This window comes from Carettochelys insculpta, chromosome 1 (genome assembly GCF_033958435.1).
Source record: "Carettochelys insculpta isolate YL-2023 chromosome 1, ASM3395843v1, whole genome shotgun sequence".
Classification (NCBI taxonomy): domain Eukaryota; kingdom Metazoa; phylum Chordata; order Testudines; family Carettochelyidae; genus Carettochelys; species Carettochelys insculpta.
The window spans coordinates 221032309-221054511 of record NC_134137.1 but is presented as its reverse complement, the minus strand read 5'-3'; the positions used below and the strand labels follow the sequence as shown (position 1 = coordinate 221054511).

Below are 22203 nucleotides of genomic sequence, written 5' to 3'. Positions count from 1 at the left end.
TATTGGAAAGGATGGAAGTGTAGCCCAGAGTCAGAGAAGTAGCTGAAAAGAGGTCCTGAGATTTGATAATGAAATCTAAGGGCTATACAGGACAGTAGGAAGGAAATCAGTGTCATGTTACAGTGATGGGTGGCACATCCCAAATATGGGTAACTGCTGGTTTTTCATTTTGGATAATCTTAAAATTATGACGGAAAGCTTTTCTTTTAGTGCTGATATATTTTTTTCTGACGTGAAATTTGACATACGTTCTGGGTTTACACAAGTGTAAAGCTGCCTGTTTTGTATACTTAACAAACTTCCTAGATGTCTGTCTCAACATAGATTTAAACTGAAATCTTAGATTGCAAGGTACTTTGTCCAATTGAGAACAGCGAAAACCACATGAGAAAAGTCAAACTCAAAACTGTCTCTACGTGATTCACAATAAAGGCAAATAATATCTCTGTACCAAATGGGTCCAAGTCACATTGCCAGTGGAAACAATCATTCTTTTCTAGAATTCTTTGCCTTTTTTAACAGTTACAAACTGATGCATCGTTAATATTTTTTTAGTTTGGTATTTAGAGCAGTTCCAGAAATCATGGCCGAGTGCCTGTTTCTGATTCACTTTCTGCCAAAGGAGCCTCCTGTAAGCTAACTGAGTTCTGTATCATTGCAAAAAATTACCTTAGTTATGTGGCATTTTTGTTAACCTCTTCGATTCTGAAAATAACTGCTTTCTTGCTAATGTTCTGTGCTCTAGAAAATGGCTGCAGGCTGGCTACAAACTATGCTACTGACCCCACAACTGCCTTCAGGACGGTGCACAGAATTACTTAGAGTGGGGCAATGGCAGGATCAAGCTTATCAGAGTTTAAGCCTTGGAGAGTGGGATTGGAATGTCAAGAGAGATGTAAATGTTTCTGAAATTTTTGTTTGTTTTAGGAATCAAAATTTAAAGAAACTGGAGTCATCACTCCAGAAGAGGTAAGTGCTCAGAACTTACAAAATGTATTAAAGGAAGCTATGAAAATGTTAATATATTGTGGTAAAGCTTGTCATAACATTATAGTCAGTCTTAAATTAACTCCTGCAACTGCAAACTCAGTGAAAATTTGGGGATGTGATTACCACTATGTGCACATTATTTGTTTCTGCAGGGACAGTACCCCAGTCTGTCAGCAACAGAACTACTCTTGAAATGGTGTTTGGGAAACAGGTGCCTAAGTATGTTATTAGCTGACAGAGAACCCACCCTTTTCTGAACATTCCTGAGATAGTAACAGAGAGATAGCCGTGCTAGTCTCTATGCTATCAAAACAAAAAAGCAGTCCAGTAGCACTTAAAGGCTAACAAAATAATGTATGGGACAGACCCACTTCTTCAGATCATAGCCATACCAGAACAGACTCAAGATTTAAGGCACGGAGAACCAAAAATAGTAATCAAGGTTGACAAATCGGAAAATTATCAAGGTGAGCAAATCAGAGAGAGTTTGGTTTTCCTGGGTCAGCAGCTGTATTCTGTATTGAACATGGAGGGGAAAAAACCTTTCATTGGATTGAAAACTTCCTTTTCTTTAAGCAAACTAGGGGCCTCCCTCACTTGCTGAAAGCAGCCTTGCTTTTCACCATGTTTTGCTCCCCTGCTGCAGAGTATGTGATGTGGTCGGAATATGTTGTTGGCCATGTGCCATGCAAAAGCATTTCCTTGCACTGCTCTGTAGGCTGCCGCTAGTTTGGCCATGTTTCCAGGAGGTGCCTGCAGTAGCAGCTTGCTAAGAAATCTGCTGTAAAAGAAAACAAGAATTACAGAACATTGGCCTGTTTCAATACCAAATGGAATTGGTGCTTTTTGGTTTTCTTCCTCTTTCTGCTCTTGTGTGAAGAGCTAGTGTTTGAAAGCTGTTGTCCATGAAGCTACCTGTGCTGAGACTATAGAAGAGTAAAATGATAGGAGAGGATGACAGAGAGAAGTTTTGTAAAGACAAATGCAGAAAGAAGGAAGGAGACAGACAAAAATGAAGCTAGTGGTCGTGAGACAAACAGATAACACAGGAAGATAAATGAGACAGAAATGTTGTTCTGATACCAGCACATGATTAAACTATACTATCGACACAACCAATGTGTTCAATGATAAATAATCTTGAGGTGGTTGTTTGTTTGTTTTTTCTAGCTTTGTGGTACCCAGACAAATACTTCTTGATAACTGAACCAGAGATGCTCAGCTCTGTCATCTGTGGTGAAAGCTGCACAGCAATATCTAAATAGGAGTTTCCCTTATGGTTCAGGTGGCTCAATGGACTGTCGGGAGTCATTGTTCTTTGCAGCATCAGACACAAGTCCATATCAGAGGCAGGAACTTCAGTTTAATGGACCATTGCTGTGTCATACGTGTACATTCAATGTAGGATGTATGAGAAGACTTCCTGTCCTCTAGACCTAAGAGTATCAGTTCTGAAGTGGTTGAGAGCTCATGTGTTTTAGAAATTTTACTTTTAAGAGGTTACAGCTTCTTTATTTTAACTCCGGCTTCATGACTAGATAGCCTTTGTCATAATTATCTTTTTATCAGTTAGGCCCCTAGTTCTAGTTCTGTCTTCATAAACATGCCTCTGATTAAGATTCAGACCAACTCTGAATCTTCTGAAATAAATTAATCTGTGGAAGTTTTTTCTTATTAGGCAACATTGTGTCTTAAGAGAGCCACCTAAAGTATTTTCAAATGTATTGACTTAATCTTTGGCTCTATGGAGGAACCGATTTTGGTTGGTTCTTTGGCCACTTGGTCGGTTTCCATGACTTTAAGAGGTTTTTTCCCCTGGAGTTGAGGTGGGTGGAGAAGGAACCAATGAGGGAGCTGCTGTAACAGCGTGTCTCCTCTCTGTGGAAATATATTAAATCAGGTGGTCAGAAGTTTAAAGTAGGGCACTTAGCCTTGGTGAAATGATTCACTAACAGATTTATGGTAGAATTTTTGTGTGTCTGAATGCCATTTGCGTTCTGAAAAAATATTCCTCCCCTATCGCTAATCATTCTTGGATATGTAGCTCTTACCCTATTCTACTGTGATTACTGAAGAGAAATTCTGTCAGATGCATAAGGGCCTGCTATCTCTTCACTGATTGGTGCTCATGTTGTCAGTATGAGTGAACAGTTATACACAAGCAATTAATCAGTGTCTGCTCTCAGATAATTTGTGTTTTGCTACTCCACAGGCTTGCACCAGTTTGATAATGCATTTCAATTCCAAGCTTGTGTTTTTTGTGCTGATTTCGAATTATAATTAATTCTGGGAGTTTTGTGCTTTTTAGACTAAGCTTAGGTCCAATAATACTTCTTGAGGTGACTGACTTGTTTATTCATTGCATCCTTTGGCTGAGTGAGTCCCTATTTTACCTCGTGTTTCTAGTACATCTACAGATATCTGGATTCATTTTTAGCCATCTTTTGGTTGGCACATGAGTATTTGGTATTTGTATTAAAATATTTGAGGATGTTTAAACACTTTCCTGCAGTGTTGTGAACACAAATGTCTGTTTACAGGACTGCATAGAAATCAGCATGAAACTGATGGGTTTAGTTTCACTGTCAAAACTGAAAGATGAAAAGTAAATGAGATTTAAAGTTTATTTTAGTAATTTACAGTTTTAATCCAGATAAAATCCATTTTAATGACACTGTCACTATAAAATGTCAATGTAACTATTTTCCCTTCTATCAACCATCCAGTCTAGTCTTATAAAACAAGTACAGGATTATAAAAATGCTGCAGTTTTCTACCTTATACACAGCGTTCTCATATATGAGTGGATCTTTATAGATCTTCACTAACTTTTTCCACTGTTTTCCCATTACCATTAAATTTAATTTATGGTTGAGTGTCCATCTCAAGATACTTTACAGGGAAAAGTAATTTTCTATTCCTAGGTGTAAATCTATTATCTAAACTGAACAGAGGGTGTAATCATAACAGAAAATATCACTTGCAATATTTCTGGAGCACATAGGCCGTGTCTACACTAGCCAAAAACTTCAAAATGGCCATGCAAATGGCCATTTTGAAGTTTACTAATGAAGCGCTGAAATACATATTCAGCGCCTCATTAGCATGTGAGCGGCCACTGCACTTCGAAGTAGGCAGGGTCCTTTCAAAAAGGAGCCCCGTCTGGACAAGCCGTGCGGTGGCAAGCCGAGTCAATTTCGAAGTGCCGCGGCTGCCCGCATGCTAATGAGGCGCTGAATATGTATGTCAGTGCTTCATTAGTAAACTTCAAAATGGCCATTTACATGGCCATTTCGAAGTTTTTGGCTGGTGTAGACATGGCCTATGTGCTCCAGAAATATTGCAAGTGATATTTTCTAAGTCCCCTTATTCCTATGAGCAGATGGGAATAAGGGGACTTTGAAGTAGCCAGGGTCCTTCCAAAAAGGAGCCCCATCTGGGTGAGCTGCGCGGCGGCGAGCCGTGTCAATTTCGAAGTGCCACGGCCGCCCACGTGCTAATGAGGCGCTGAATATGTATTTCAGTGCTCCATTAGTAAACTTCGAAATGGCCATTTGCATGGCAATTTTGAAGTTTTTGGCTAGTGTAGACATAGCCATTGAGAGAAAATGGTTGGTCAGTCTGTCATCTGTAGCCTGTGAAGCAACTTTACGATCGAGTTTTGGTTAGCTGGGTAGCATTTTACTGTTAAGTAGTACTTTAAAATGGGAAAGTAGCTGCAGAACAAATCTGTAAGTCATTTTTTAAAAAAAAACATAAACAAGCAAAACAAACTCACTGTGGCTTTAAACTTCATCTGTTCCTCCCCATTCTGATTAGAATAAATGGACAGATAAATGACTGGAGCAGAACTAGATTTTAAAACTCCCTCAATTGCTATTAACTGTATTAAAAGGGAGGGAAGTTTCTTAATGGATGCTAGAAATAGAAGATAATTTTTAAGAACAGAGTTTGAGTTACATAGGTTGTGTCTGCACTACACAATAACTTCGAAAGTTGTGCTTTGAAGTAAGAAACTTCGAAGTTGAGCATCTGCACACTTCCTACTTCGAAGCAGAGCACGACATTCCTAGAAGAGTAAGGAGTTCGAAGTAAGGGAAAAATGTGTGTAGACTCTGCTGGCTACTTCGAAGTTAGGCACTACTTCAAAGTATACAACTTAGAAGTTAGCTCCTCATGTAGATGCACCCGTAGAGTGACTGTTAGTGCACTAATAATTTGCATTGATAATCACTGTATAACTCTTAAATGCTGTTGTTTTTAAAAAATCTTCTATTTCTAGCATCTATTAAGAAACGTCTCTACCTTTTTATACACTAATAGTAACTAGAAAAGTTTTTTTTAAATTTAACTTTTCAGCACAGAGCTCTGTTGCCATATGTATTCATTGCTCCTAGCATGCTTTGATATTTATTCATGATTGGCTGTCTTTGGCCACTGTCATAATATGTCATCTTTTGTTCACGCCTTGAATTCCTCTCAGCTTTTAACTGTCAATAACTGATGTCAGTTTCTTCATGTTGCTGCCTTTTGGTTTTGAGCACTGCAGGGAAATGTTTTTACAATTTCTATTTAAAGTTTGAGAATAGGGAAATGCTTCCATTTGGGTTTCTTTTTTTTAAAGAGAAGCTTTCACAAATAGTAGCAAGCCAAATTTCCCTTTCCTCTACCACAATGAAATGAATTCAAAAAGCATTCATTTCATAAAGTTGTATCTCCTATATCAGAGTTTGACAAGAGTAAACTTTCCTCGTGGACAAAAAAAAAACTGTCTTTTTTCACTGCTGTCTTCATGCTGGAGAGAGTAGGTATACTTTCTCTAACCTGGTAAATTTACATAAATCTTTTTGAGGTTACCATAAGATATAAAGAGAACTCTTGGCAGTTCTGTTCAGTTTTAAGTTCCTTGAGATGAAATAAATCAGTCTGTCTACAGCAGTTGGAGAAGATACATGCTTTTGTTTTCACTGCACCTCTGAAACATGAAGTACTATGAAGGTTACACTGAACAAATTTACAAAAAATGTTCTACATACAATTCCTGCTGAACTTTTGTAAATCTTTCTTATACTACATACATCAGCACAGTGTTTCTCAGCACGTGGTACGTGTACCCTTAGGGGTATGCGAGAGAAGTCCAGGAGGCACACATGCTGGATCCGTAAGCCGCTCTTTGAGCAATGAAATGCTTGGAGCCATGAGAATGCTGTGCAGTGCTTTGCGCACATGTCCCTCATGAGCGCTTGGAGGGAGAAGCACATGGCAGTGGCGATGGGGGCTGCTCCAGTGAGTCGCTGGTATTTGGATTACGCTGGGGGGGGGAGGTGTGTGCCTGCCTCTGAAGGAGGGTTGAAGGGATTGGATGGAAGTGGGGGCTGAGAAGGGGAGGGTGGTTGGGTTAAAGTGGGGAGCTAGGACTGCCTGGCTCTGGAGGAGGGGAGGGGGATTGGGTTAAAGCGGGGAGCTGGCAGTGCCTGGCTCTGGAACATTGTGCTTATTATCTGAAGTAAGTGATAAAATTGCTATTTTGTACAATTTTAGTTCAGTGTTCATAATTACAAGTGAAAGTGTTTCAATTGGACTGATTCCTTGTGAAAACAAAGAATAAAGTGCAGATTTGGAAGAAGGTAGTACACAGGAAACCGTATCAGAAACGTTGATTTAATTGTGGCCCTCAGCAGTTTGAAACCTAGGTCTGAACATTTTCTGTCACCCAAACAAGCTCAAATTTTGCATTAAATTACTTGTAATTTTTTTTCGTAATTTCATTGATCACTGTTAATTGATGTTTGCATAAAACATATACTATATATGAATTAAAAATTGGGCTTATTTTGTGTTCATCTAGTATTTTTATTTATCCTCTTTACACAATCACAAGTACAATGGCAAGTTTATTGCCTTTATGCAATTTCTTCCAACCAACCAGTTACATTTGTTCAAACAACTTAATTGTGTTGCAATGGCAGAAAAAAAATTGTCTGAAAATTGGGAACTGGGGGTACTTAACTTTTTTTTAAATAAAGTTTGAGAAACACTGCATCAGCTTTGCACTTTTTTCTTTGTCCCAAACAGTTTGTGGCAGCTGGAGACCATTTAGTTCACCACTGTCCTACATGGCAATGGTAAGTAAAAAAGAGAATGAGGTATAGAGAGCTAGAGGTGTGGAAAGCTGGAGGAACAGCAGTTTTTTGGTCATATTAAATTTTGCACAATATGAGTGTGATATATATCAATTGAATACAGGTGAGAGCTAAATCTAGACATGTATTGTGGCAGTAGAACCTGTGTCACTATCTGTCATGGCCCAAATGAGTCACTTTTGGGGAAGGCAGGACGGAAGGCATACAATCAGGATGGATTCTCTGGGGCAGCAAAGGAAACAAACCACTTTAAGTATCCTTTCAATCTCTAATGGTAATAGCAGGCTCAGTCTTACTTGGAGCTTTCTTGGCTCCCCATTGTTTATAGGGAATATGACATCTTTGAGACCATGTTCTCAGTAAAAGTGTCAGAGAGCCACTGAACTAATTGCAAGGGACTACTTGTGAATTCATTGCTGTGATGTAATCTGTATATTTAAATTAGTAGCTTGCAATGAAATTTGATCATGTAAATCCATATCCAGTTGAGTTACAGATTAGAAAACACTGCAGTACAGTCTGTCTCAGAGTGATTACAGCATTTATATTCAGAGAAGGTATTTTTCCTCTCTGGAAAGCAACAAGAAGGTACAAAACTGTATTAATTATATTTTAACAGGGTCTTGCATCACAAATGTAATTCATGAAATGGTTAAGCCTAACCTTAGTGTCTAGATTATTATTGTTCAAGGCAAAAATTCATGCATGTGGGCAATATAAGATTAGTAGATTTAAATTTCAGTGTGGCAAAAGTCATAATAGTTTGTGAGGTGAAAGCTCATCAATGTACTTCTTCCCAGCTCCTTCCTGCTCATACTTGGGATAACCTTGTTGGTCAGGTTGGTATATTTCAAATTGCAAAAAGGTAGGTTGATTTTGCAGTATATATTGCAAGTTTTGCTACTACATATGTTGTGGTTACTAATCCCAAACAAAAGCAAGTTAGTGGTATTTTTGTCTTCTGGCCACACAGACTGAAAATAGAAACTTGTTCTACAGACAAGAACTCTTTTCACTTTTTTGTTGTATGCTTTTTTTAAAGGGCTTCAGGAGAAGAGTTAAAGGTCAAGGCTTATCTCCCAACAGACAAACAGTTTTTGGTAACGAAAAATGGTAAGAGTGACTCTTAATAGAGTTGAATGCAGCACAGCTCTTGTGAATGATTGGGGAAAAATAATTGCAAGCCTATTGGAACATGCTGGTAGACCTTAATGTTACTCTATAACTAAAATTGGCAATAGACCCTAACTTTCCCTTATGTCTTCTGCATTTTAATATTGTGATGACACAAACTGCTGATGGTCTGAGTCTGAAGAATTTCTGTCATCACTGAGCGTGAAGATAGTAAATGTTTGGAATCACCATTGCAGCCTGCATTGTGAAAGCTTCAAGTCCGGAAACACTCACTAAACAGGCCTCCTCTTTTGCTTGCTTGCTCACCCCTTCATCTCTCCTCCTTTTCCTCTGTTCCTCCTTAGTAGGGACATAGGCTGAAAGGTTTTAACTTAAAATTCTTTATACGTTGCCCTCCTCAATACTGGATCTTTGGGTTCTTCCTTGCTTACAAAAGATATACGAAAATGCTTTTACTTGGAAACACTCTGACTTTTAATTTCATACAAGCTATGTAACTCAAATCACCATATTAGTGAAGTTGTAGAATGCAGCTGTGTACAAATAAAAAGCTAAACCGATGGTCACAAAATTGTGTGGTGGTATTGCAGACTGCCCCATTTTCTATAAGAGAAAAACTTACACCTCTGCCAAAACTTGGGGAGGAGTTTTCTTTTTACAAAGAAAACAAGGTCTTTTGTGTCAACCCTTGCCTCTAGCAAAGATGCCAGTGTAGCCCCTCAGTTCTGGCTTGCAAAAGCTATGTGATTTAAAGCCTCAGAGAGGGAATTGTGGCTTCACAAGGTGGCCTTCCACACTTCAACTTTGTGCTTTTTGGAGATTTGAAATCCTCAATTGGCCAGTGGAATGCCCTATGAGCTGGACAGGGTAGAATTGAATTATTCATCTGCCAGAGCTTCCTACAATTGCAACAGATTTCTTGTGGACGACAGTAGCACAAGCTGCATGTGTAAGTGATGTACTTGCAACGTCTGTGTCGTCTTCTAGTGCCATTTCTTTCATGATTCCTGTTCAGAAGAAAAAAATCCAAGATTGTATATTTCTTATGTTCAGCTGCCTGGGATCACTGTATGCTGACAGCCGTTGACTTAAGTTAAACACTTGCTGAAAAGATGCAGTAGAACACTCTCCACTAAGCAGTTTTCAGGGAGTTGAGAGAATGAAAACTGGAAGACCCAGCCCCCGTGTCTTGTTTTTTGTGAAATGTCTACAGTCAGCTTACGAAGCGTAGCTCTCGTGCACCAATTGTCTTCTCCAGGGCTGGGTTTGAGTGATTCAGGCATCATCTTGCTGCCAATGAAACTGTCAGTTTTTACTAAAATCAGATATGCAGTCTTTTTTGCTGTGCCACTATAGGGTCTCCTGTGTAGTTGCTCTATGCCAGTGGAAGAGCTCTGCTGCCAGCATAATTAAACCACCCCCAGGAGAAACAGTATCTGTGTTAGCAGGAGACACTCTCCGACTGACCTTGCACTGTCTACACCAATGCTTTTGTTGGGAAAACTTACGTTGGTGCTGGTTGGGGTTGTTTTTCCCACTGCCTGCTGACAAAAAGTATGCCAGCCAAATTTCTATTGAGTACAGAGCTTTATTTTAGCAAGCACAGCATGAATGTTTGAATATGCATATGATCACAAACGTATCTTGTTGAGTAACTATGTTCCTGTTAACAGCAGTTCTCCAGGTGACCAACTGATCTGTCACTTACATGACTCAAAACCAAGAAGTAGTCCTGTGGCACCTTATAGACTAACAGATATTTTGGAGCTTGTGGGCAAAGAAAGTGTCTTTCATCTTTGCCCACGAAAGCTTATGCTCCAAAATATCTGTTTAGTCTATAAGGAGCCACAGGACTACTTGTTTTTGAAGATACAGACTAACTCGGCTACCCCTGTGTTACATGACTCATTTACTTTACATTGACATCTGACCAGCAGACACCCAGTAAAAGTTGCATGTTCAAATTCAGGCAAGATCTGCAGTGACTAGAAGCTTTTCAGTGACATTCATGAAATAAATTGATGGGTAGCTCCCAGATACCACCAGATGGTTGGCAGTCTCCAAAAACCTGGAGAGACTAACTTTCTTCTGATCCTTAAGTCAGCATTGAGATACAACAGGTGACAGGAAAAATGTGAGATGCTTGTTTGACCTTGGCCTGGAATGTACCAGCTCTTTAACTAGAGTCCAAATATTGTGTTGCCTTTTCCTGCACATGAAAATAATAATGTACTAAAATTGTCTACATTTGTATTTGTAACCTGGTACCATGAAGAGCAAATAGGAATTCTGCGGTGTAAATATCTCTGCTTTATCTAGTAGTATTCTATGTAAGAGATTGCTGATCTTTACAGTGCCATGCTACAAGCGGTGTAAACAGATGGAGTATTCTGATGAACTGGAAGCAATTATAGAAGAAGATGATGGTGATGGGGGATGGGTAGACACATTTCACCATGCAGGTATTTGATTTCTTGTTCTTGTACTTGTTACTGCTGATATAAAAGACCTTGACTCTTAGTAGACATTACAGTTTTAAGAGTAATTTTCTGCAGGTGTGTTGTGTCCTAATAGATAGATTGAGAGAACTGAATTACGTTCCCAGTTAAATGTTTACTCAATTTGTGTGACATTAGCAAGTTGCTTACCTTATCTATACCTGCTTCTATTTGTGAAGTAAGAAAATACCTCAGAGATATGCGTGCTAAGTGCTTTACGTCCTTTGAGAAACACTATAGAGATGGATATTACTCTATTTGCTAAGGAAAATATCCCATGTGCAGGGAACCTAACTTGTGACAAAAGAGAGTGAGTGAAATCAAAGCACCATTCCCTTCAATTTTTTTGGCATACTGACCTCTTTTGTCAGTGACTTTTAAGTATGAGATGTGCAACAGTTAAGACTGTAGCTCAGTTAGGAAGTGATACCAACTGTGATATCACCCCACTTTAGATGAGCTGCTAGAATAAGACATCAGAGGGTCAGTGTTTGTACTGGAAGGTACCTGTGGCATTGATATTCAAGGGCCCTTAGATTAATTGACATCTTAAAACTGTAGTTAACTACAGAAAATAGGTTCACAAGAATCTGAAAGCTGTAGTCAGAGAGGCAGACATCTTGGATAAGTGGATGTCTTTGTTACCATTAAGGGAAAATTCAAGAACTAAACATAACTGCTCACCTGACTCTACCATGTAGTCAACCTCACTCCAAAGTGCCGAGCAAAATCTCTTCCACAGCATGCTCTTTTCAGTTTTCCTTTTGAAAGTGGATGATTGTTTCAGCACAGCCTTAAATTCCAAGATGAGGGTGTTTTGAGAATAGCTCTTGAAGGTGGGAGTGCATGTCTTCCTCAGCCAATTATCACCATTCCCAGGACTGGTGTAATTAAGCCAATGGAAGAGCTCTTTTCTGTCAGCTTTGAGTGGGTAAGCTAGAGTGTACAGTGGCACAGAACTCTCTGGTGTAGCTAGAGCATCAGGCCATCTTCTAATGCTAATTAACAATGGCAAACTGCTCCTTTTAAAACATAATCTTCATTGAATTATTATATACGTTATGGTACTATGGACATATTTGTCTAAGGAGGCATTTTTTTTTCAACCACAGTCCAGTACAGGATGCTTTGAGTGCATAGTAGTTCTTGCCACAAACTTAAATTATTGTTCTTGGAGTGTACCTTGCTTTGGTGTACTTGATGTTACTCCGAGTAAGGTAGCGTTCAGGAGTAGTTAGTAGTAAGCTCTTAACAAGTTAGCAATTAGGCATTAGATTGACCACATGGTGGTTCAGGAGTAGCAGTATTACTGCTAGTGTGTATACATCTCTTGGAGTGGGAAGAATATCTTTCATCAGTTAAATTACTGCTCCCTGATCGTTACTTGTGCAGAAGCTCCTGTATCAAAATTCACGTCTCATAAGTCTGCACTGTGTAATTACTCTGTACCAGCCTACATCACCTACTTGTGGGAGGGATAGTCTTTGTCCAGCTCTGAATAACACATCCTTTAGGTTTCTAAAATTATTTTGTGAAAATGCAGTTGTAAGGGTCGTGCTGCTTTCTGAGCCATTTGTGCCATTCTGTCAATAAAGAAGCACTCTTCTAATTTTGACTGTTTTCAGTGTTGATGTTCAATCAACAGGTAGTACAGGCGGGACAGAAGCAGTTAAGGAGATCACACTGGAGAGCAAGGTATTTATTAGCTTGTTAATATTGACTTATCGTGTAGGAAGGTTGAAGTAAAATAGGTATCTGAGCTAGTGTCCCTACACAGCCATGTGAGCTAATTCCGTGTCTAAAAGACCAATACAGTAATTCTCTGGTATGTGCGATTTCAATTTGTGCTTAACTTACATTAACACAAGCTGGGTGCAAATTGAAAGCACTCCAGCCCCACAGCTGGGGGAAGCAGGGGAGAAACCCCACCGCAGCAGCTCCCCAGCTTTCCCCCAGCTCGAGGGGCAGACAGCCGTGGTGGTGTGGTATCTCCTCAGCTTCCCCCAGCTAAGGAGCCAGGGAGAAGCCTCACCTGGCTCTTGCCAGTGGTGGGGAGCTGGGAGCCAGGCTGCCACTTGGTTCCTGGCTCCCATTTGGTTACCACTCCTGGCTCCTGCAAACCTGCCACCTGGTTACCATCTCCCACAACTTGTGCGAAATTTGAGTTTGAGTTAGAGAAGTCCTCTTTGACTTTGAGCCTGAGCAAAATTGATCCGGAAACAAGTGAATACATACAGAATCTCATAATGTTCAGGAATTTTGAACATAAAGATGTGAGACTATACTACTAAATTTGATTATCAATATTCTTCTTTATGTTGATTGGCTTCGTAGGAATAAATGGAAAATACAGGTTGACTCTTTCTAATCCAGCATTCTTTCGTCCAGCAATATCAGTAATCCAGCATGATTTTAGTTAGCTTGATAACCATTTCTCATGGGTGTGGCCAAGTTCCCTGTGGTTCCATGACGTTTGTTTACAGCCGCCAGTCCTGTCTCTCAGTGCTGCATGCTGTTCAGCTCTCTTTTACCCCTAAATGTCTAAGCCCGTGGTCTGGCAAATTCTCTTGTTTCGCAACGGCCAGGTCCAAAGGGTGCTGGATTAGAAAGGTGCAGTGTACACTCATTTGTAAATAGCTTTTCCAAGGCAGATAAACTGCACAGCACATCTCTTAAACCCAGGTGTCTTTAAAGTATTGTTCTCACTTGCTTTCAATTTAACTTAAAAGGACAGTATAAAACTACCAGAACATGCAGGCTCCTGTGAGGATGATGAAGATGATGAAGGGGAAGCAGCTGACATGGAAGGTATTACCCTTTAAGTCGGATAGGATGCACTTTATTTCAGCCGTGTAACTAGTACAGCACACTTCAGGAAAGGACTACTGCTTGTTTCCATATAATGCCTATTAACAGGCCCACATTGGGTGTGATTCTCACTTCACATTGGGCTTATAACACTGCAATTCCATTAACTTCACTGGAATGCATAATTGTTAATAACCAAAAAATTCAGCCAATAGGTAGTAAAATAGACAGATCTGGCATGGTGGCTCAATGTGGCTGTTTAGCACGCAAACTTCAGTTTCTGAAACTCAGCTGGTGAGAAATGCAGACTTCTTAGAGGCTTCAATATGAGTGCTTGTGAAGCTACATAGTAGTCAATCTGTCAGATTTACAGTATGAGTGGGTCTAGATATAGTGTAACGGTGCTGAAAAATTAGGAAGCTTCCTAGTATAAAGCATGTATATTATATGCTTATAGATCTTATGGAAGCATGCTTAGTTGGTATTTAAGCTTCTGATAACTAATTAAAAGCTTGGCGTGAACTTGTAGACATTCTTTCCTTTCAGAATATGAAGAGAGTGGTCTGTTGGAGGCAGATGATGTGAGTAAACTGTTTTTCATCTCCTCAACAGTATTAACACCTTTCTACCTTTTGCTCAAACTGGTGAAACATCTACCAAATGGCTAATATGCTTTTTTTTTAAAAAAAATGCATTTGCTAAGAAACTTTTAAAAGCACTGTTCCTTATTATAAACCAGTGTTGTACTTTGATCAATGTGTCAGTTACTGTGGTCTTCAGATACCTATTCAAGTTGGGGGCAAATGTAGATGGAAGAATATTGTTACTTAAGTGTGTGGGTGTTTTTTAAAATAACGGTCATTGACTTTTATTTATCTTAAATCTTGACCATCAGGCAACTCTTGATACAAGAAAAATAACAGAAGCTAGCAAAGCTAAAGCTGATGTCGGAGGGGAAGACGCCATCCTGCAGACCAGAACTTATGACCTCTATATCACTTATGATAAATACTATCAGACTCCAAGGCTGTGGTTATTTGGATATGATGAGGTACAGCCATTACTTCCCCCCCCGCCCAGTTGTAAGATACATCAGTAATGGTAGCAAGGTCAGTTTGTTACTATAACTTTAATGTTTATTAAGTGAGGAGAAGAATGTAAAGCCAGGACTTCAACCATGGTTTACTGGGCCCAAGAGAATAAGTACAAGCAAGCTTACCATATCTTGAGTGGCAGTGTAAGTGTGATCTTGGTAAGCAGTTGTGAAGAGTGCACAGGAAGGCAAAGATTCTAGTTCTCGAAGCTGTTGGCTCTGGAGTGTAAACAAGACTGAAAACCAGTAAATCTGGTGTCAGTAAGGCAATACACTAAAGTGTACACAGGCATCAGGACAATTTAGTAAGGAAGCATTCTTCCCCTTAAGACCGTGGAATTTTGTAAGTTTAGTTTAATGATCTAAGCCTCAGTTTAGAACTACCTAGATTCCCTGGAACCACTAGTTCAGAGAATCCCTGTGTACTATCACAAGGTACAGTGCAGTATTATGTCTGCTCTGAGGGGTTCCTTTTGCAAAGGTGGGATATATACCTATAAATGCCATTTTAGTGCTTTTACACTTTGGCCTCCTCTACACTAGCCCCCAAGTGCCCGCAGCTACACTGCTTGCTGCCACTTCGAAGTTAGCAGCTTTGACATTCACATGGCAGGAGTTAAGCTAATGAGGTGCTGCATATGCAGTGCAGCACCTCATTGTTATTCACTGATCGGGCTCATTTACATGCCCCCTTGGAAGAAGGGGCTTGTGTAGACAAGCCCTTTGTATAGTAAGAAACAGTTCAATATGTGTGACACTTTGACTGCTACACATTTCTTTTCAGCAACGGCAGCCTTTGACGGTGGACCACATGTATGAGGATATTAGTCAAGATCATGTCAAGAAAACAGTGACAATTGAAAATCATCCCCATCTTCCTCCACCACCCATGTGTTCAGTTCATCCATGCAGGTATGTTCAGGGTTTCCTTACTGAACCCAGCTTGTGCATGTGTTGTGTAAATCTCATTATAATTAAAATTGCCTTTTGTCCATTTGTTGATGATTTATCAATCATAAATTCCTATTTCCTGGACTCTTGTTTGCAGCTGTCTGCCTGAACTGTTAACTTTTGCAGGGGGAAGAAAAGTCACCTGTTGATTAAGCAGTCATCCCAGTATTTGGTGCAAGATGTGCATTAAGAGAATGTTAGTTTTTTTTCCTTTGTACCTCTGTTTTGTAGAAGTATCACAAAACTCTGTTCAACATTCTGAATCAGGCTCTTCTAGTTCTGATCTTTTGTCTGCAAAAACATTTTTATTCAATTCTACCATGATCTTCTGCAATGGTAGACTATTTACCAAAAACAGCTTGTATTTTGAAAGCTACTAGAGGTTGTTTTTGTGCATTACAGTAGACCTCTGAGATAGAATAATAGAACACTAGGACTGGAAGGGACCTCGAGGGGCCATCGAGTCCAGCCCCCTGCCCCAAGGTGCACTCGAGTTGCAGCGCTGTTCAGTTTCCTGGCTCCTGTGCATCGTGGGCACCCCAGAGCCAGGCACCAGTTCCCCTCCACTCTCAGGAGCAGGTAAACTAACCAGAACTACGGCTACTGCACTGGTCGGTTTCTTGGCTTCTGTCAGGGGTGGCTGCCTCCCTGCCCTTGTCAGGGGTGGGGAGAGTCAGGCTACCACCCCTAACAGGAGCTGTTTCCCAGTCAGGTTCTCAGCTGTCCGCCACTCACAGGAGCTGTGCTAGCCAGTTTCTTGGCTCCCCCGAGTTATGTGAAATCTGACTAATGCAGAGTTGCAGAAGAGCACAACCTCCACATTGTCAGGGTCTACGGCAGTCAGAAAATCAGTCACACACATGTATTTTCACATGAACTCCAGAAGGTGGCAGACAGCTATGCTTAGATGCTTACATGTGAAGAAACTCAATTTTTGCCTGTTTGGTTAGAATTACTTACTGTTAGGTCTTCCAATTTTCTAATTATGAGCTCTAGAATTGCTTCGACAGTTGTTGGCTATTCACGGAACAGGATCATGCTTTCACTTGAGGTCCTGCCTTTTATAGAGTTGTACAGCTGTTAGTCAAGGTATAAATTCAAGAGGCTTCCTGAAAGTGTCCAGTTTAGTGATCAATCTTTGAGTGGAGTCTGCAATCTTTGAATGGAGTCTGCTGCCCTAAGTACCCCATGGGCATACTCGGTTGAGACCCCCCCATTATTACAACTAAAGATACATGTAACTCAGATTAAGGCAGATGCCTATGGGGCAAAGGAAGCAGAGGTTATATGCAGGCTGGCTGGGAGGCAGAATGGGGCTAACTGGAAAGTGTAAGGAGAGAGGAAGAAGAGGTATTAAGCTAGCTAGGGTGACTGAAGAATCTGGCTTTAGCAAGAAATATGCAGCTGGGATTCCCCATTCGTGGCAGTAGAAAGAGTACCTGGAGGAAGCTTGCAGAATAGAAGTGTCCTGGGAAGCCTCTGATTATGGGTGGCTGCAACATGGACAAGATGTCCTTGGGGAAGTGCTGTAATGGGGACAGCATAATCATCTGAGAGAGTAAGACAGTCACGCAATAGCTGAATGTGGTGGAGCACCATTTCTGGTACTAGAAAACAAGCACTTGCTGATGGGATTGCAGTTGTGCAGTTATTGGGGGAGGATCAGTGGCTGCAGAGCTTTTGAACACAGGAGATCATTTTCCCAGAACTGTGTGCAGAGTTTTCCCTAGACCTGAAACACAGCAGCACTAAAATGAGACTCTGATAGTGGAGAACAGTTGCACTTGCTTTTGAGGAGCTTATGCTGCCAGACTGCTTCCAGTTAGTCCACTGTGGAAGTGGTAGGATTGATTACTTGCACATGCGGAGCTCAAGTAAATGACTTCTGCTCTGGACTCGGACTCCACTGGGGTCTCCACTGTGAGTTTGGGGGTAATGGTGGGATTACTGCAGAGAACCGAATGCAGCTCATTGAAGAAGCAACATGTTTGTGGTGCAGAATCACAACTCTCCAACTCCCTTATCTTCTGGTATGCTTGGTGAAGGTCTGCTGCATGTTCCTGATGTGGTCATCCCTCAGGCCCATAAGGCTGTCCATTTAGGGTCAGACCAAAGATCCATCTAGCCGTGTGTCCTATCTTTTGACAGTGGTCAATATCATATCCCTCAGAGGAATGAACAGAACATGTAATCGTGAAGTGATCATCCCCTCTTGCCCATTCCCAGCTTCTGGCAAACAGGGACTGGGGTCCCATCCTTGTTCATAGCCATTGATGTACCTATCCTCCATGAATTTTTCCGGCTCTTTTTATTTTTTTTTTTTAAACTGTGATAGCCTGGGCTTTGTCCACATCCTCTGACAAGCAGTTTCCAGCTTGTGTGGGGGGAGGAAGAAAAAACCTTTTTTGTTTTTTTTAAATCCGCTACCTATTAATTCATTTGGTGATCCCCTAGTTGTAGTGTTATGTGGAAGGAGTAAGTAACTCTTTATTCATTTTCTCCACATCAGTCAGAATTTTGTAGATTTCTATCATTTGCCACACTTAATCTCCTTTTCATGCTGAAAAGTCCCAGTCTTACTAACCTCTCCTCATAGGGCAGCTGTTCCATACTCCCAGTCATTTTTGTTCCCTCTTTCTGAAACTTTCTCAATTCTAATTAACTTTTTGTGAGGTGGGTTGACCAGATCTGCACATAGTCTTCAAGGTGTGATCATACCATGGTTTTATTTAGAGGCAATACAGTATTTTTCTGTCCCTTTGTTAACGATCCCCCATGTTTGCTTTTTCTACTTCTGCTGCACATTGAGTGAAAGCTTTCAGAATAGATGTGCAATGCCTCCAAGATCTTTTGAGTGGTAACAGCTGAGTAGTCCCTATAATTTTATATATATGGTTGGAATTACGTTTGCCAGTGTGTATTACTTTGCCCCATGTGGTCTTTAAAATGTATGTTTGTGTTTCAATGTCTGGATTGGAGCTGCGCCTTCAGATTCTTCTCCGCACAGATCAGTAAATTCCACCACCTCCTGTGTACTCCAGATCTTAGCATATTTGAGCAATTGTTGCCATTATCTGCTGGGATGGTGAACTCTGTCCCCAGATCCAAATGGGTTAGGTGAAGAGGGATACTGCAGGAGCCCTAGTCCCCCAGCCACTCAGAGGACTCCCCTGTACAGTTTTGCACTTAGGAGATACAGAGGGGGGGAGAGTTGACACTTACTTGCAGGACTGACTTTTACTTCCTTGCCCCTGAGAAGAAGAATACCTGCTTAAATTGCTTCTATAGCTGCTCTGCTGGCTAGTCACTAAACTTTCTGTGGTTCATGCCTCACATCTGGCTAATTAGAGGTGGTTTTTGATAGCAAGTAGGCTTTAGTCTGAGACTGAGTGTGGTATGGCTTTCAGTCCCTGTTTGTGGTGTGTGGCTGAGCAGCACGGTCTCTGCCTCTGTGCAGCCACAGGATCTGCAGCCTGTGGGTCATTTCAAACAATGCCATTAATGCTACTGCCACGAGACAGCACCACAAAGAGAAAGTAGAAGGGGTAGTGGGGTATGATGCTGGCCCCTTGGCCTCTAGGTCAAATCTTACCCTAGGCCACTTCCTGTGTGGTTTCTGCCTCTAGTGTAGTGAAAGGCTTTTTCAGTAGCCGTATCTAACATCCAGCAGAATCAATGTGTATCAGAGTAGTCCACTGATGAAGTAACATAAGGATGTTTTTATTGCTCTACTGGTTGCATTGATAAACAGGCCTGCTTGTCTGAAACCAAAGTTAACGCTTTCACCTTGCTGGAGCCATCGTGAAACTGTAAAAACTAGCCTTGTCCACACTGCACAGGTTAATGTAAGCTATGTTACATCAACCTAGTTTTTTGCAAGTGTAAATCGTGCAGCCTTGTCCTGCTGATGTATGTGCTTTACTATACTGATGCAATAATTCCATTGCCACCAGAGGCATAGCATTTATCTCTGTGTAGTTAAGGTGACACATTGCTACGTCAGCTGTTTACAGTCTTGTGTTAGTTTCAAAGCTCGATGCTGGAGCTGTAAAATGGACAAGACAGTATGGCAGCTAGATTAGGGGTGGACAAAATCCAGTCCACCAGGACCTCCAGGCAAGCTTCCAGCCTGCTATAGCCCTAGGCAGCTCAAAGTAGCTGGCCGATAGGGCCATGGGTGTGTGGCACGGAGAGGCACCCTATGGAGGAAAGGGGAAGGCTTTTGTGCTTTCCTCCATGACAATGCTCACAGCTCTCTGGCCAATGGGAGCTGCCTGGGCTGTGCTTGTGGATTCTTGCAGCATGTGCTCTGTGCCCCCTCCCCTACAAACCCCCAGGTGCAGGGTGCAGAGAGGCACATGGCCTCGGCAGCCGGCTGTTTCCAACAGCCTTGGTCTGTGGCCAGCTGGGAGCCTGTCTGAGGGTCCCAGTGAGCTGATGGCTGAGAGCTGCCTAGGTAAGCACCTCCCACTTAGAGGGTGGGGTGCCAGATGCAGGCTTTCTCATGCTTCAGGTCACCATCCAAACAGTCAGCATCCCCTGCCCACCCTGTTTGCACCAGGTCACAACCCTCTTGCAGATTCTGCCCTCCTCCAAACCTTTCCACCAGATCAGAATTCCTCCCTGCACCCACACCACCTCCTGTGCCCAACCTCTGTCCCATAGCCCAAACTCTCTCCACAGAAAAGTGGCCCTTGACCACTTTCCAAAATCTTGGAATGACCTCCCTCCCCAGGAAAGTTTATTGCCTGCTTCTGAGCTGGAGCCTGGCTGCCTCTGGCTCCTCTCACCCAGCTAGGTGGCGGGTCGGAAGCTCCCTGCTCAGGGAGGTGAGGCAGCTGCCCCTTCCCCGCTCTTGGCAAAGATGTGAGAAGCCTGGGCAGCTGTTCCTCTTCAGTTGATGGAAGCACTCCCAATGGGGATGTGTGCCATTTACTGAAGGAAATTCGTGCAGACGTCAGTCTCTGTGGTAATTATTGTTGTGTCCGTTACTTGACCTAACATAGATCAGCTTAATGCTGTAGTGTAGACAGGCCCTAGTTTGATTGGAAAAATTCTTCCATTGGTCCAGCTGCCACGTCTGATGTCACCTATACTACTGGTGGGCAAACTTTTTGCCCTGAAGGGGTTACATTGGGTACTGAAATTAAATGGAGAGCTGGGTGGGGAAGGTTGTGCCTCCCCAAACAATCAAGCATGGCCCTGTCCTCTTGGAGAGAGCGGAGGCTGTGGCTGCAAGGGAGGAGGGCAGAAAGCAGAGGGAGGGGCTAGCCACCACTGCTCACTGCACTGTACAGGAGTTGGACTGGCTGCTGGCAAGGCTGTCCTGACCCCAGTAGTGAGCTCAGGGGCCAGACTGAAAGGTCTGACAAGCCGGATGCTGCCCATGAGCCATAATTTGCTGCGTCTTCTGGTCTACACTGAAATACTACAGGGGCATAACTGTGGTGGGGTGTCACTGTAACAATAAGCATAGACATTCTGTATGTGGCAAAGGAGATGATCTGAGTATGGGAGAAGTCATGGGAGTGATTACATTAACCTTTTTTCATACCTTGTGCTGCGCCTTTGATAGTAAATTAAAAGTTGTCCTCCCTTTTCCATTTTATCAATTGCAATCCCAACCAGCAGTTGAGTCTGAGGCATGGACAGTATACTGAATCTAACATGTCTGCCCACTTGAATGGCTTGCTGAGGAAGTGTTTGGTCTTCCTGCTCTCCCAGCATGAGCCTTCTGGCAGGGTGGCAAACAAGGTAACTACTACTTCAGCTGAATTTCGTTCACTCACAGGGTTCTAGAGACCTCTTGTGGAATAGTGAGGGAGGGAAGAATTTCCTGACAGCATCTACTGGCAGTATTCTCCCCTGAGAGAGTATCACAGGAGAATGCTCCCAGTAGATGCTGTCGTAAACCTTTCGGCCTTACATTCACCCACCCACCAAGGGAGCCAAGTGTCAACACTGTTGTCAAGGGACTTAATCTTGTGCTCAACAGGGAGATTTTGATGCTCGTAATCACTGATTGCTACTCTTCCTATTTTGTATGATGGTAGTTTGGAGAGGGAAAGCTGAGACTCCATAAGACTGCTCCAGTATATTAGCCAGCTTTGATCTTCCCTGAGCCTCGTCTGTCTGGCTTCAGGCCAGAGTTTGATACAGATAGTACAGGTCTTAGTGTACGTTCCAGGTATGGAGGGGGCAGATAACTATTGCTGAATCTAGTAAATTGACTAGCTGCTTTTGATGTTGCTAAGACAGCTACAGACTTTGGAATGTATATAAAGGTTTTAGTTAAGTAAATGTTCTCCCAGAGGGGCCAGAAAAGTGGGATATGGGCAGTTGTTGCTTGTTTAGTATGCAGTTCTTTGCCATCTCACCTGACACCCTGGGGAGAGAGGGAGCTGGCTAGGGCTTCAGAACCATCAGATTACATTTTTTAAATCATAATTGAGGTATAAGGCTGCATCTATGCTACAAGATAAATTCAAATTTAAGGCAGTTAGCGTGATATTACCATGTGATTTTTCTTCACTGTAAGTGCCATTAGTTTGATTTAAGGAGCACTAACATCAATATCATAATATCG

The 22203-nt window shown here is 41.8% G+C and overlaps 1 protein-coding gene across 2 annotated transcripts in view; it reads left to right on the top strand.

Moving 5' to 3' along the window:
• The window catches only part of ATG3 (autophagy related 3), a 42700-nt gene that overhangs the window by 7680 nt on the left and 12817 nt on the right, over window positions 1–22203 (top strand). For both annotated transcript variants that reach the window (XM_074983548.1, XM_074983547.1), the window contains exons 2-10: window positions 928–969; window positions 7066–7115; window positions 8176–8246; window positions 10622–10729; window positions 12411–12460; window positions 13495–13573; window positions 14120–14154; window positions 14469–14624; window positions 15451–15578. In XM_074983548.1, the coding sequence (XP_074839649.1) occupies window positions 928–969; window positions 7066–7115; window positions 8176–8246; window positions 10622–10729; window positions 12411–12460; window positions 13495–13573; window positions 14120–14154; window positions 14469–14624; window positions 15451–15578 (719 nt within the window). The remainder of the gene's footprint in view (window positions 1–927; window positions 970–7065; window positions 7116–8175; window positions 8247–10621; window positions 10730–12410; window positions 12461–13494; window positions 13574–14119; window positions 14155–14468; window positions 14625–15450; window positions 15579–22203) is intronic.